This window comes from Vigna angularis, chromosome 1 (assembly GCF_016808095.1).
Source record: "Vigna angularis cultivar LongXiaoDou No.4 chromosome 1, ASM1680809v1, whole genome shotgun sequence".
Lineage (NCBI taxonomy): Eukaryota > Viridiplantae > Streptophyta > Magnoliopsida > Fabales > Fabaceae > Vigna > Vigna angularis.
The window spans coordinates 63,377,970-63,394,317 of NC_068970.1; the positions used below are offsets into that span (position 1 = coordinate 63,377,970).

The following is a 16,348-nucleotide window of genomic DNA, read 5'->3' on the forward strand; positions in this document are numbered from 1 at the left end:
TGGGTTGTTTTAGTAAGACTTATATCAAATTCATAGAAGATAAATATATGTAATAAAAATGGATTGTTTTATTATCACACAACACTTTTCAAACTCATTTTATGATAATTAACTTGTGTTGTTTAATATATTTCATCAACTATTTGTAAAGGAGTTTTCATAAATCAATTTAATAAAACTTGACTTGCATTATTGAATGCTTGAAAAAAAAGTAGTTGTTGGTCCGTCAAACATGTATAAATTATTTTGAAAAAGTTGTTTATATATTTTATTTAAATTTTTATTTTAAATTTGTATATAATTAAATTTTAAAATATAAAAACTCATTTTATTTTATTTTCATATATTTTGTTAAAGCTTCTGGAGAGATTTATCCAAATGTGCTATGAGAAAAATGATTTATAATCTAAAATAAATAAATTTGCATGAGTAAATCTGAGTGAATGGTCATGGACATGAAAACCTTATTTCTACTTTAATTGAAATTTTGTTTCGTATTTTATAAAAAAACACTTCTGAGGTCTAAACTCACTCTAGAAACTTTTATTATTATATCGAGAACAAGGATTTTAATTTGAAATAAAAACGAAATATACAGGAATATATAACTGTATACCAAGAGCTATTTTTCTTCTCTTTTTTAATATACTTTTTTATACTATAAAAAATACATAGTATTTTTTTTTCTATAAAAGAATTAAACAATGCAAAATAAAGGACTATGGCTATTATTAAAAATATCTAAAATAATTTGACGTGACATAATATTTATAAAGTAACTTTTATATATATATATATATATATATATATATATATATATATATATATATATATATATTTATTCACTGTGTACAACAAATTATAGAAGCTATAAAAGAACATGATGTACATTAGTGGATGTTCCAAGTTGTTCTGGTATATATACTATTGCATATACGAGAACAACTACAAATTTATTTTTCATATATCATCAAATATTTTATCCATTTTTTTGAAAAAGACCAAACAACCATTTAAAAAAAACTTACATAGCAAAACATATTTAATGTAGTCTTTTAATGAAATGAATGGAATAACATACTCACCTCCCCAGGAAAAATATGGGTTGGTAGGAGACAAAACGCCGTTACTTTGAAATGTGGTATAATTTTATCAAATGAAAAACTTATAAACTTCCACGATTAATTATTCATGAATAATATAAATATATAATTGCTTAAATAATTATCATTTCAATTAAATTTAAACAACCTAGTGAGACGAGTGATAAACAATCAATAACATTAAAATAGGCTTTCTAATTACGATTATCACGTATAAAAATGAGAAATATATAAAGAAAGTTATATTCTATTGTTGTTAATAAAATGAGATAAAAACGTTGATTTCAAAAGTAGCTATTGTGTTTTGATATATTAATAATCTCATATAACGATTACTAACTGTTAAAAAGTCAAATATCATGTACAAGAAAAGTCGTCTATTTTGACTTACATACACATGTTATCTTTCTCTTTACCTATCATTTAATTTTTTCAAAGGTGTAAAATGATTAAAAATATATTTTTTTTTTAATCGAACATTCACATATATTGTGAAAAAATCAACCCTTATAAATATTCCTGAAAATTTTTAATGGAAGACCATAGTTAGCCACAAGATAATGGAGGAAATTGTATGCTGTCTCCTAACTCTCTGACAGTGAGTTTCCACTTAAGTACTATTTTTCCCACAAATCATAGTTACACAAAAAGCAAACGAAATGTACTACTTGAATTATGCATTTGTGATCTTAAATATATCTTATTTTTTATGAAGCACTTGGCATTAAAAATAATACATTAACGGTTACAAATTACAAGTCAAAGTTCAGCCACACTGGATCCTTGGTAAATAAAATAATCTTACACTCACAATTTTTTCAAATAAATATACTTATAACTATCTTTGACAAGGTTGATATTCAGAACTTTTTGTTGATTCAAAACTAATTTGAAATCACAAAATTATTAGTCTAAATAGCATATAGTTCGAATTCTTTTAACAATACTTGCTTATACATGAAAAAAACTGAGATAATTTTTTTTCTAAATAATTAGTTAGTGTAAGAAATGATTAATTTTATCTAGAGTATAAGTTATTTAAATGAGATAAACATATAAATATTTTATTAATTAAATTAAAAGTTTTATAAAAAAAAATTAACTGGTCAAACCTTTTTTATAAAAAAATATTATTTTTTCAAAACTTTTTTTTTCTATTTTTTCCTTAAGATGATGAATTAATAGTTTATCCTCCTTAATGAAGTTAATAAAAGGTAGAAAATATCATCTTAAAGTTTTCTTCTTTTCTGTTTTCTTTTTCTAATATTTGTATGGGGTTTGAGAATACAAAGATGAATATTTGTTAGTTTATTGTCAAAGCAAACCTTTAGTTTGAAAATCAGGTTTTCTATAAAGTGGTTTAAGTTTAATGTATTAAAGTCTGAACTTTTTAAAATTTGATTTTGAGTAATTGAAATTTTCAAATAAGGAAAATGGTTATAATTTAATAGTACTTTAGAATAAATGATCTAGATATAAATATAATTTGGTCATAACGTTTTAATTTTTTTCAAAAAATAAGTTTTGTTGGAGAATATGCAAAGTGTTGAGTTTTGGCATGGAGAGTATATATGATGATGATTTTTGTTGGATATTTGCGATTGTGATTCTATATTTAAAATATAGTTAGTATTGTTTTATTAGACATTATTAATTAATAGTGTATTGTATGAATAAGATGTTGAACGGTTGAAAGTAATGAATATAATAATTTGTACATTTTGTTTGAAACTCTAAATAAGTAATGAATATAATAATTTGTACACTTTGTGTGTGTGAAATTCTAAATAAGTTGTAATATAATATGTTACTAAAGAGAGAAAGTTAAGGATAATTATCTTTATTATTGTTAGAGAAAGAATAATTATGTTATTAATGATAAATATGATGAGATGGAAATTTTGAAATGTGTGACTTAAATTTTGTATGATGAAAGATGAAATATGTTTTGAGTTTAAATGTATAGATTTGATAAAAATAACATTATCACTATCAAATGATCGGCAACTCTTTGGGTTTAACATATTTTTAAATAATAATCACGTTAATTTTTTAAATTTTATTTTTAACTTTAAGTGAAGTGTACATATTAAAGTTTGAAGTGTTCTTAATTATTTTGTTGAATATATGTAAAGGCATTATAGTATTCAAGTTGACAATGATTTTACTCGATAGTGTGTCAACGCATAATTTGATGCTACAAAGTTTAATAGTATTATAAAAGTTTGAGAAGAGATAAATATAATCACAAGGTCTAAGGATACTATTAATCTATAATGGAAGAAGACCCTCACTTTATTTCCAAGAAAAAGTCTTTATTGTTTTGTTTGAATTAGAAGCTAGAAAATGTAATAAAGGAAAATAATAGTAAAAAAATAAGGTTGCTTTGGATTAGAAAGTTAGAAAAAAGGTAAAAAAAATTGCAATTAATTAAATTAATGTGATAGAACAAAAAAATTACAAATTAATAATTTAACATTTAAATGTCATTATATTAAAATTACATTATACATGAGTTGCCAGCTAGCTTATATATTCTTAACTACTGAAATGACCAAAATATATAATACTATTAATTCGAAATACGATTCGATAAATATAAAAACTATATAATATAATTATCACAATCAACAGAATAAAAAACTATACTGAACTAATAAATATTAGTAGTCATGCAAAGGAATATCACAACAAAAAAAGTATACACACATTGAATTTACAGGTGCATAACATCTCCTACCCAAATTTTTCGAGTTTAGAAATGCAGAAAAACAGGCATAATCAATTACATGATGCAACATAATTAACCAAAGATACATAATAAATTATGACATATTACGTAATTAATTATGATAACTTGATATCAAAAGATTAACATGGTAAACTCCTAATTTAATGAGTTGGTTATGCACTTAACATTAAGGTGTTATTAAGGAGATTAAGCTTTAAACTCAATCTAAAGTAATGTAGAGTTAGATAACTAACCAATATTTAAAGACAAAATTTTCATGCATGAATGGTGTTGTACATTCATCTCATATTGAGCCTTAAACTAATATGATGTAGAGTTTGAGGATCATAACTCGATGTTTTCTAAAATTGTCTCATGCATATTGAATTGCTCATTTAAATAGTGAGTGTATTAAATATATGTTTAACCTATTATAATGTTGAGTGTAAACAAGAAAATAAAAAATAAGAATAAGTATATGTATTGTGTAGGATGCAAAAATATGAAATTAAAACAAAACACTAAACAATGTATTTAAAGATTTGAAGGTTGAAGACCTATTTATATCTGAAACAGTAAAAAAACAAAGGAATGACAACATCAAAGTAAAAGATGAATATTATGGACATAGATAATTCTAAAGATTAATTACTCCATATTTATTCAAGAATTGAATACTAAAAACTTGATTTTAAAATTAAACACCCTCTAATTCAATTATCAAACAACTATAGTTTTTATGCATCACAAGGGTAAAATGTTTTCATTAAACTATATAACCTAACATGGGCATTAAATTATTAATTAAAAATATATTTTTTATTGAGTGATACATTATTCTTTTAGTAGAAAAACAAAAATAGCAAGCCATGAATGAAAAGTAGGCTGAATAGGAGCCTTATATAACATCCTCCAATGGGTCCTATTATTGAAAAGAAAAATGAAAATTCTGTGTTGTAGTTGATGGGTCCCAAGAACAGCAGTGTGATGGTTTGATTTGAGGGTAGTTCAGTGGTTGAATTTCTGACCTTTTTCCCCCTTCTCTAAACAAAACCATGATGATGGCAATCCTGTGTATAAATCCTTACATAGGATGGTGTTAACTAGTAACAGGAGAGTTTTTGTGCTTGCGGGTTTGTTAGGCCAAGCCCAACTATATCCCCATCACAATCCTATGTTCCATGGTCGTGTCAATTTGTGGGGTCCAGTTTGTCATGCATTTTGCCTACAGTCGTGCCACAGTTATAACTGGATAATAAGATAAGCCTCAGCTTTTTAACTAGCACTTATGAGGATCCTAATCTCTTTTCTCAGTACTCAACCATAGCATTCGATTTCTGTAGAATATTAGAATAATCAACTGTAACTCGTAATAATCCTCATTCATTCTAACTTTAGCTTTCTATGGAGGCCCTGTTCGAATCTACCAAAGCATGATACCAACTACTTAATACTGAGAGAGCTATGCTTAATTCTTTCCATTTATTTAATTATCTATTTATCCATAAATAATGCACCTACCAATTGTAATAAACAACAAGAAAAAAACTCACCCATTATATCTTTTTCAAAGACAATGATTTAGTTTGACTGTTACTCCCAGTTGGATAGTCTGTGAAATTTCAAGTTTTGTTTTGCTTTGTTTATTATCAGTAATAGAACTGCCAAGAAGAACAACAAACAGCAAAAAAGCTTAAGAAAAACTACAGCTCCCAAAGAGGGAATTGAATAAAGTTTAACTGAAAAGTATGAAATGGTTGTCATTATCGAACAAAGACTTTGTAGTAAAGGGTAGAAGACAGCATGAATCTTCAAAATAACACTCTCTTGACCCCATCAAGGATTTGATAAAACACAAGTGGAGTCCCAACCTACCTTTTTTCAATTTTATAGTCCTAAATGGACAATCATATTCCTGTATGAACAATGCCACTCTCTGCACATTTGATGCACCAGATCAGAGAAACCAGGCCCCACAATTTCAATTGCTTCCTAAGATGCTCCTTACTGAAATAAGTAACAAGAAAAATTAAAAAAAGTCATACATGTGTGTGCATATGAGTGGGGTTGAATATATCATATCTGCATTATCACAATATATATAATTTAATTACCACTGTGGCTGTAAAAATGCAATGGTAATCTCTAGAGTGAAGCATCTTGATTCCACGTCAATCAGAGATCACATCCAAAGTTTTCATCATTGGTTCGTGAATGAAAAATGTTGTCAGTAACATCTTAAAACGGGTGCTGTTAGAAGAATGTTAATAATACGCAAAAGTAAGAAAGTCCCATCATGCAAAGGCGTGTGTTCTTTGACGTGTATGGAGTGGCTGGGGCTTCATTGCGCATGGATGTACAGCCATAATAAAAAGACTATGCACCTATAACGCACACAAGTGTTGAAGACGTTCAAAATCCAAAGGTCTTATTTGTGCTAAATGGAATTCCTATTCATCCTTTTACAAGAGAGGAGGAGGGTCATATCATATCAACGTCCTTATAATCTTGTCACCTAGCACAGATGAATTTTGAGATATAATTCGAAAAGCCTGCAGGTAGTAATATATTCCAACTAGCAAGGGGCCCTTTGTATCAAACATGAATTATTCACTCCATGTAGTACTACCATGAATTTATCACACCATTCACCACTACTCTTGTATTGTAGCATGAAATCAGGAGATTGGAATTTCACCCATGACCTATTTTTTCCCCTACAACAGTAATTTATGTGCAATCATGATGGTGTGCCAGCAAGAGAAGAATGTGACTAAGAGGGTCATAAATACATTGCTCTTTACCAAGGTAAATCTCACATTTCTGTCTCATCATCACAAATCAGCATCACCCTTTTACCTTCAATATAAATAAAATCAAGGTTCGTTATTTGGATGGACGGTGGATATATAGCATAGCATAGCATATATATGCATAGGTACGTAGGGAGGCTAGGAACAAAAATCTGTGTGTTGGAACATATATTCAGTGATTTTGGTGGCTGAGTTTATTTTATTCCTTTGAAACTTTAGTTTAATTTCATTAACTTAGCTTTATTAATCGGGTAGAGAAGGTAGGAGTGTACCGTGACACCGTACAAGAACAGAATCTAAGCCTCTTTGGTTCAAAGAAAGTGAAAATATCAAGGATTGTGGTAGTGGTTTAGAAGAGTACAAGTCTAAACAAAAAACAAGAGGGTAATAGAAAAAGAAAACTTTGTATAAGGTGAAGGAATATCTTCAACTATTATATCGAATACATAATATAATCTGTTTTTTTTTTCGAAACCACGTAGCTTTTATGTAAAATATGAATTCTTTAAAGTTGGTTGTTCTTTTTTTCTTTTAACTTATGATTTTTGTCTTTAAAATTAAGTTAAATAAGAATTTTTGAAATTAACACTATATTCACGTTTACATAAATTATTTGAATGTAACTTGATGGTATTTATAATGAACTCATTTTGTGACGTTGATGTTTTGAATTGTATAAATAAGTAAATATATGATTATATTTATATTTTTAAAGTACGAAATAATCGTAAAAATAAACAAAGAAGGTAAAAAGTAATTGGTGAATTAAAAAGGATGCCTTAAATAAGAGAAAACACGAAGCAACTTACATAAATACCCATCGCATTTAAGCAACCCTGTAATTGTGTTGTTGTTCCGAATCTTGAAAATGAGTTGTGAGCTACATATTATGTGTAACATGAACCATTATATAAACAAATATATGATTATATGTCAAACTATCTCGATTTTCGTTATTTAAGTGATATTGCCATATATGTTTATATTTATAGAAAGGAGTAATAATCCTCAAACTACTTCTTCTTATCGTCTCAATAACATTTACCGATTAAAAAATATTTATGATAAATCATTTTACTTTTTATTATAGTAATAAATAATTGGAAGATAATATAAATATTAATAAATAAAATCACATTTTTTAAAACTAATTAAGTTCCTTTTTAGCGTAATTCTTATCCTCTCTTTTTTCTATTTCCTAACAGGCAGACGTATCGTAGAGATGATCGCATCCACTAATACTGGTTGTGCTGAAAAGAGAGCTTTAGTGGGAAAAATGACAATAAGTCTGGGACGTATGCACACAACACATCAAATGAGTCATCACAACACACCTATTTTCTCACATAGGATCTAGCTTCTACGCTGGTCTTGTCTCGAAAACAAATGGAATCAAACTAAGATTTATGAAAAAGTTAAACAAATTAGCAGTTCATCAAAATTAAAATTATAAAAAAAATGTTCAGATTTTAAAAAGTTACTGTGTTGCTAAGTTGTGTTTGAAAACCTGTTTAAGAGATAAGAATTTTTTGGTTATGATGTTTTTCTACAATTGATTGAAAACTCTTTATTTTTCTTTCTTTAATGGAAGTCACGTGTTTCCATTTATACTTTTATTTTATTTCGTTAAATTTTAGTTACACCTGGTTGACTCGTTAGACTCTACATATTTCACTTTTTACTTTTAGCAAATATATTTTTATTATAAATTAAATTAAAAATTAAAAAATCATTTTTAAAATCGGATTCTAAACTAAATTTAGAAACGCATGTTAAGGTCAGGTGGAATATAATGAATTTCAGCACATAATACTTAAGTACCTCTTCCAATTAAATCAATTTTAATATATAATTCAACTCATCGTTACCCATTAAAGTAATTTTATCTAACTATACAATGTTTAGTTAATTCGCTACTTAACTCGATCAAAGTAGTTTGAGACTTGAGTTTGATTTCTTTTTTTTGTTAATTGAAATTAAACTAACTAATATATTTTAGGTTTTGCAAAGTATGAAATTAGGGTAAGATAGCTTTATCACCAAGTTAACAGAGTTAATTGTTTTCCTTTTTTTTTTATCTCTACCTTAAAAATGTATTTTGAAAGGTCTTGAAATTGAACATGTAACAAGTTTGATTTAAGCTAGAATAATGTAAAAAAAAAATCTTGTTGATGGATAAAAATAATATTTGCTAGATAAAAATCTTGATCAAGTTAGTGTGAACCAGCACTTAAAATGCATGAACAAGTCAATATTAGCAATTGTATAAAACTTGTGAAATATATATAATGTAAAAATTGACATAGACATTACATATGAAACTCTTGGTCTAACAATTAATTATGCATTATAGACATGTGTTTAAGTCTTCCCAGCAGGTCACTAATTTAGTAAAAAAAAATTACTTTGAATAAAATAGCTCAGTAGATATCTGATTCATATTAGTGTGGTAGTCTAACAAATAGTTCAAATTAAATTTTAAATCGACCACATAGTTTTGAAGCTTAGAAAGTTATAGAAGTTATACGTGATTATGCCAGAAAGTGAAATATTTCTATATTTCATTAGTTAATCACAGACCCAATTTTAACCAATTTGGGTATAACAGCAATTCTACTACTCTCAATTGGGAAGCAACATCCACCATTATTATAAGCCATTTTTCATTCAAAGCCAAAGAATATTTGAAAAGCATTGAATGACACATAATGATGTGATTGTGGAGTGTGGAAGACTTTGAGCATTCTGTATTGGAAGACTTTGAGACGACTTGAGCATTGAGTTGAACGTATAAAGAAATTGTAGCAAGTGCTAATTTGACTTTTGAGACAAATGACATGCGCAGAAGCAAATGGCTATGGCTGCTACCCTTCAAACCACACTAAATTAATGTCTTTATAATAAACCAAAAATGGAAAGAGTGAAGATTTTGATTTGCAGGTGGAATTAATAATTTTTTCTAGTTTAAAAAATTCTGATGTTTGACATAATAAGCTATATTGAAAGCAATGTTTCTTTTTCTATTTAACCTCACATTACAGAAGACATGCCTATTAAATTCTTAGTCTTACTAAGGGAATCATCAGAAAAATATGAGTATCAGTAAGACATCCTATTCTAGAAACCCCGTTTCAGAGAGCTTCATGAAATACATCAACATATTGCAGTTCAAACGTGTTAAATAGGGAAATTAAATTTTGTATTATTGTCTTACATAAGAAGTCAAATGTTGCAGAAAATCAAAGATGTGTGCAGAGCAATTATTTAAATCTGCAATAGACCATTTGAAGATGGCCTACTCCAGTTTGTTTGAAGTTCAAATTTCCTCTTTCTAACAATACCTTTATAATGGTCCAGACAGTAATTTAATTTTACAATTTTTATATATTCTTTAAAAAAACTATTATCAGTTATAAGAAATCCTAACTTATTCCACTCAGTTCTGAGATCAAATGTTAGCTATGGCACATTATCAACCAGAAGAAAAAAATTATTTTTCACCTTTTTATTCGCTCATTAGCTCAACATTTAGTATGAACTGTTTTCTAAATTTAATAAAACAGTTATGGATTGTCTTCACATTTAATACCCAATTCTCATAAATTATGTTTATTACAAGTATTATTATAACTTGTACAATGCAAATAAGATATTTAAATCACAGTAAACAGACGTATATGAAGAATTGAGTGTTCCAGTAAGACAATAACCATACAATTACCACCTATCAACAGGTTAGCATGGTTTGTGTTCAAAGGGATTTCACCATTTTAAGAAATGATTGAGGGCATTACAACAGACACAGAGAATGACTTCACCGACAAGTGTATAGTTTCTTCGTGTATTTACTGTCCTTGGGGTACGAAAAGATGTTTATCAAGCTTAAAATAATGAAGTATCATGAAATTATTGATTCCTTATGAGATAGCTTTATACAGTTTATCCCAGGTGGCAAGTTTTTCCCTAGGCTTGTTCCTTAAACTTCCAAGCCTCCTCTCTTCAGAGTCTATCTTTTCCCAATCACTGAATGAAACTATTCTTACATTTTTGTCATGCAGAAGCTGGAGAAGTCCGACCCTGCCTGGTTTTTCCAGGGCTGATGATGGAATCAACCCTCCTTTTTCAAGGTCTTCGGATATGCTCGAAACCTATCAAGTCAAAATGAGCAGAAAATACAAAACTTACATTAGTAATTTATTGCACAAGTGTAACAATTAACAAGACCTGCTACTTCTGTCAGTTTAACTGGTATGGGAATAATATGTATGATAGAAAAGCGAGATACATACAGTTTCTTCTGCACAATACAAGTTTGTGGCAATAATGCCAGTTGGTCCTCTCTTCAACCAGCCACATACATACAAGCCCTTTTCAGGGACTGTAGGATCTGAAGGGTCACTCAACACTCTACCTCTATCATTTGGAACTATACCTGAAAGGTAGCCATCATATATACACGACTATGAGCTCCCGTCAGATAACACGTTTACATACATCTACACATCATGTTTCTTGGCATGCCAGAAAAAAGTTCCATCTAAATGTTTTTATAAAACAGAAGAGAGGAGACACAAAGCAGGAAAGTTGGGAATCTGCCAAAATCCTAAACCTATAGCTACAATGAGAAGAATGTAAAAAACAAAAATAAATAAAAATACATCAACACAAGAGCAACAATCCATTTACTGCACCTGGCTAGGAACACCCGTCAAAAACAAAACTAGACAAGTGAAACACAATAGTGCAATTAGCATGAGTTAAGCCATCCAAGCCGAGTACTGTTTTATTTGTCATTTAAAATCCTCTGATACGGATAAATCTGACATGACCACGAGGAATCCAACAACTACTGAAAGAAATCCTGCTATTATCAATTAAAGTCACATTTCCTGTGACCAATACTACTGAACAAAGTCATGCCATGAAAAACCAAGAAAATATACACTGAAGACTATTTTCAGGAGAGTGTAAACTTCTTATAAGACTAGGAATAAAAAAATATTGTAAATGCTACTTGTTTTCATTTCATTTACCAATTGAAACCACAGGATCAACAAAATTACATCACTTGTTTCCAGCCCTTTGGGGCAGTTTGGTATGAGAAAATGTTTCCATTACATTTTTTGTTTTCGCCTTCAAAAGCAAGCTGAATTTTTCTAGAATTAGTCATATTTTTAAACAAACACTGTTTTAAACGTGGCTACTACACCAAAGAATGTGTAACATCGATTAACAAAAATTTGGATGAGAACTGAATTGATTGAGAGCATCAATTACTCATTCACCTTTCTTATGATCAAAAGGTAAGCCATCAACCGGTACTGATTTGTAACCAATGCTCTTAAGTACCATCCTACAAAAAGCCAACCAGTTGCACCATACTATTACTCTCAACATTGTGTGACAACAATACATGAATAAAAATCTTGAGAGGCTGTAATCAGTCATTTGAAGAGTATAATAACAATTTCTTTATGATATATATAGATTATAAAAAAAATGTGGATCTTTGATTACAATGCTACCAGCAGAAAGGATCTCATGTCAAGCAATGACAATTAGCAATTGTAAATGAGATGATACCCGCATTTTATATCTTCAAACTCTCCAGTACCAATAGCAATCTGTTTTCCGTGGCTAACACCTGCAATACTTAGCTGAATCAGACATCATAAGTAATTCATTGCACGATAGACTACTATGGACTTAAATGTACTAGAATATAGCAAAGCTTCAAAAATGGCTTATATTAAGCATTATAGGAAAGCCCAGTACTGTACATATTTGCAGTTGTATAAGAAATTATGACAATTTAAAACTTTATAAATTACAATGTCGCCAATATTGTAAAGCTCTAACTTCAAAGTAAAAAAGAAAATATTTGGACAAACAAAAATTACCCTGAAGAACTGTCTTCTCAAAGTGCACGCCAGAAACATGGCCAGCTCTCTCTTTCGACTCCTGAAAATCATTTGGCTTACGGAAGAAGACAAAACGGAGTTCACGCTGATTCAAACCTATGTGTTTAGGTTTTGATCTAGCAGCCTTAGATAGCAACTCGTGAACTCTTCTCTGTATTCGGTTACTCTTAAGTTCTTCCTTTGCCAAGTGACAGCATCAACACGGATATAAGATAACATCATAAGATAACATCAGTGAAAAGGAATCAACCTTTATTTATTATCAAATACAAATATTAATATTCTTAATTTAGATAAAAAAAACATAGTGTACTTAGGAAATCCTAGTATTCTATGCTTTTGGGTGAAGATGATTGAAAACAGTGATTGACGAACTAAAAGTAGATTCATCTAATTATACCTCATCCAGTGGGGTTAAAAGTAGATCAGATTCCTGAATGAAAATATCAACATTATGAATACCTGTAAAATAGACCTTAAAGCTTCAGTTAGCATCATGTGTGAGACATAAATAGCATGTTACTCGTAGTATATGACAATTAACAAATAAGTAGGAAGTAATCAGAACTAATACAGATTAAGATAAGAAACCAGTTATAACATGTCAGATTGTAAGACAAAAGCCATGATAAGGGCTCCAATTCATTTCAGACTTAGTCCTTGGGTTGTAGGGTTTGTAATCAAAGGCCTATGAGTAACTAGAAACAGGTACTTAAGTAAGAATCACTCGTAAATATTTGGAAGAAATCAGTAAGAGACTGAATTCATCGAAATCAATGGAAAGTTGAAAGCGGACAAGCAAAGTAATTACTAGGGATACAAATTAAGAAAGTATAAGTTTACAAAGGAAACTTTGAAGTCTAAAGTGTTATGTAGTACATCGTATAGCGGAGGCATACCCCTTTCTCAAACAGTTCCATTGAAAAAAGCCAAAACCAAATCAAAGTATCAAACAAATGTGTACAAGAAAACCACGTCGCTAAACTAACTGTGTATAAGAGTTGATGCAGAAGTTACCAAGAATTTCACGCAGTTCTTTTGCAGTACAAGCTGCTTGTGCTGGACCACGTCTTCCAACCAAATAAACCACCCTGCAATATTGCTTATATTACAGACAGGCAACATACGAGGTATCAATAAGACTATCTGATTACTTCAACTAATGCAACTAAAAACCTGATACAGCTCTCCTCTAGGGTAGCCAAAGCATGACTGGCAATATCAGTTGTTGCTAACTCAGTGGTAGGTCGTAAAAGAATCCTTGCAACATCTAAAGCAACATTTCCCTGAAATTAAATAAAACCTTAAATCAAAGTTAAAATTATATCTATATCTTCAGGAAAAATCATTTTCACATCACAAGTATGTTCTTTAGTCTAAACATTCATTACGTTGTCTTTTTTTCTAGAAAGAAATGAATAAATTTTTGGCATGGTAGGACACGATAGGTAAAGGTACCTGACCAAGAATTACAGCTGTATCAGTGATCTTTAGGTCTGGCTCAAGATTTTGTCCATCTGGGTGCCCATTATACCACCAAACAAACTCCCTAGCAGAATGTATCCCTTTCAAATTCTGAAAGGGAGAAGAATATTAAACATCATTGAAATAGGAGTAACTCAAACTATCATCTAGAATAGCCATCACATAATAAATGAACATTTAAGACATTGCTTATGCCGTTGGAACACACAAAACTCTAGCAAATTCAGGAACAAAAGTAAAAAATCAAGATTACCTCCCCAGGAATACCAAGACTTCTATCACTTTCAGCACCATATGCAAGGACAACCTGCCCAAGTTCATAAACTGATTATTGAAAAGATGGTACAACTGACCAATATCATGTCACCATTATGACAAAAACATCCAGAATCAGAGCCTCACCACATGATACAGCTCGCGTAATTCAGAGAGAGAAATGCTTGATCCAAGGGTCACATTACCAAAAAATGAGCATCGTTCTTGTTGTGCCACCCTTGAAAACTGGTTGATGACAATCTGTTGCAAGTTTTCTGGTAAATTAAGCTCAATGCTGTTACTCTCACCAAAGAAAATAGTGAAGTCCCCAACACCATAAAAATAGAAATAATAAGTTTTGAAATAATTTTTCAAGTAAACATCAAAATTCATCCTTGAAAATTTTGGCAGCTGGAGCAGTAGTTCCTAGCAAAAGCCCCACTCTAGTCCCTAAGAATCACAAATCATAGCCATATAAGTCCACATACACCAGACAAATTAATCCCTCACAAATCATAGGCATCACATATCCAAGTTTCTGCAGTGATTAGAATCAAACAGTTATGCAATCGGCGTATTGGAACCATTGGAAAAAGATTGAACAGCTTATATTAATTTAGTAAATAGGACCGACACACGTTCAAGATTTGAGTTGTCCATTCTTCATCCAAAAGATCCAACCTACTGACTGTGTGTGAACACATGATTGCACAAATTCGGTTTGATCAGGGACTAGGCGGAAAAGTTTTTTAATTTTAGGAACTACTGTGGCCTGAGGATTTTACTCCATTTCTTTTTTCACTACTACAACACCAAAATATCTAAATAGCCATAGCACAACATAACTAAGAACTTCTTTTTCATCCCCACTCCCTTGTAGCCAAGAAAGATCCCCCTAACATCACATTTATGAAAAATTCCAGTCCTAGTGAATTTTGAACAAAGGAACGGTGCAAGAAACAAGAGCGGACCTTTGTTTCAGGGTGATCGGGTGCAACACCAGAGCGAACCAACCCAAAAGGTGTGGGCAACCTGTCAACGATATCAACTTGTGCTTGTTGATGCGCCTTCAACATCTACCAAGAACCCATTTGGTTACAGTTATTCATTTTCAACTGAAAGCATAAAGATTAGGGTTTTACCTTCTCCGCAGTGTAGAAACCAGCAGGGCCACTTCCAACGACACACACCCGCAATGGGTTTGAAGAAATGCCCGAGAAGCTCCTACATAGCCACCTTCTAGCTCGGAAAATTGCGAATTTTTGCATTTTATTATCTGTGGGAGAGAGAGAGAAAAGAAAAATGTGGTAAATACACAAAATGGTGTTTGTTTTTTCTGCAACGAAGGGTTTTCTTCTTGGGAAGGAAATCAGAATCACCTGTGCTGTGTCTCTCACGAACAGAACATCATCGGAGGCGATCCGACTTGAAATATTTCGGTCTGGATCAGTTTGGTGGAAACATATTTTCGGCTCAAATCTAGGCCTGACAAATCCAATTGAACTGGGCCTAATTATAAGATTGGCGGCTCCTTTGGGGCCTTTTGTTCTTGCCCTACAATTGCTTTCTGCACCCCGAATTTTCAACATGACCGTAAAAAAAGACTTCAAGATTATTTATTTTGGAAATTTTCTAGAACAAGTTTCTTAAAATTTTCGGAATACAATTTCTGAATTTTTGGTACAAGATTAATGGAATAGGATTTAGAACTTATAAAATGTTTTCTAGAACAAGTTTTTTTAAAAAAAATTGGATCTCTTAAATAAGTTTTCTGAAATGTATATAATACTTTCTGAAACCATTTTTCAGAATGATTTTTCAAAAACCATTTTTTTAATACACATAAAATATGTTATAAAAAAATCTTTCCAGAATAAGCTTTGTCAGCAACTCTTTCTCTTCTCTCCTCTTCTTCTTCTACCTATTTGCAATATAACAGCGATGATGAGGTACAAGTAAATAAGAATATTTTAATATTTTATATAAAAGTGCATTTAATAATAATAGGGTGCAAGAAGTAAAAGCATTTCTTTAGACACG

At 30.2% G+C, this 16,348-nt stretch overlaps 1 protein-coding gene across 1 annotated transcript; it reads right to left on the minus strand.

The window, feature by feature from the left end:
* Positions 1-10,299: 10,299 nt before the first annotated feature.
* On the minus strand, positions 10,300-15,779 carry LOC108346262 (NADPH:adrenodoxin oxidoreductase, mitochondrial). The gene is made up of 14 exons (XM_017585293.2): positions 15,688-15,779; positions 15,451-15,584; positions 15,280-15,384; positions 14,456-14,569; positions 14,307-14,360; positions 14,027-14,143; positions 13,745-13,854; positions 13,586-13,659; positions 12,969-13,030; positions 12,548-12,746; positions 12,231-12,291; positions 11,933-12,000; positions 10,937-11,079; positions 10,300-10,795 (listed from the first exon to the last, which is right to left on the minus strand). Exons 2-14 carry the CDS (start codon positions 15,574-15,576, stop codon positions 10,565-10,567), a joined length of 1,464 nt encoding a protein of 487 aa, XP_017440782.1. The 5' UTR covers positions 15,577-15,584; positions 15,688-15,779; the 3' UTR covers positions 10,300-10,564.
* Positions 15,780-16,348: the final 569 nt, after the last annotated feature.

Coding starts and splice junctions, on each gene's coding strand:
- LOC108346262 (XM_017585293.2), bottom strand. CDS start 15,576: ATGCAAAAATTCGCAATTTTCCGAGCTAGAAGGTGGCTATGTAGGAGC. Junction 14,570..15,279: donor CCGATCACCCTGAAACAAAG/GTCCGCTCTTGT, acceptor AACTTGCAACAG/ATTGTCATCAACCAGTTTTC. Junction 10,796..10,936: donor TGTATTGTGCAGAAGAAACT/GTATGTATCTCG, acceptor TTGACTTGATAG/GTTTCGAGCATATCCGAAGA.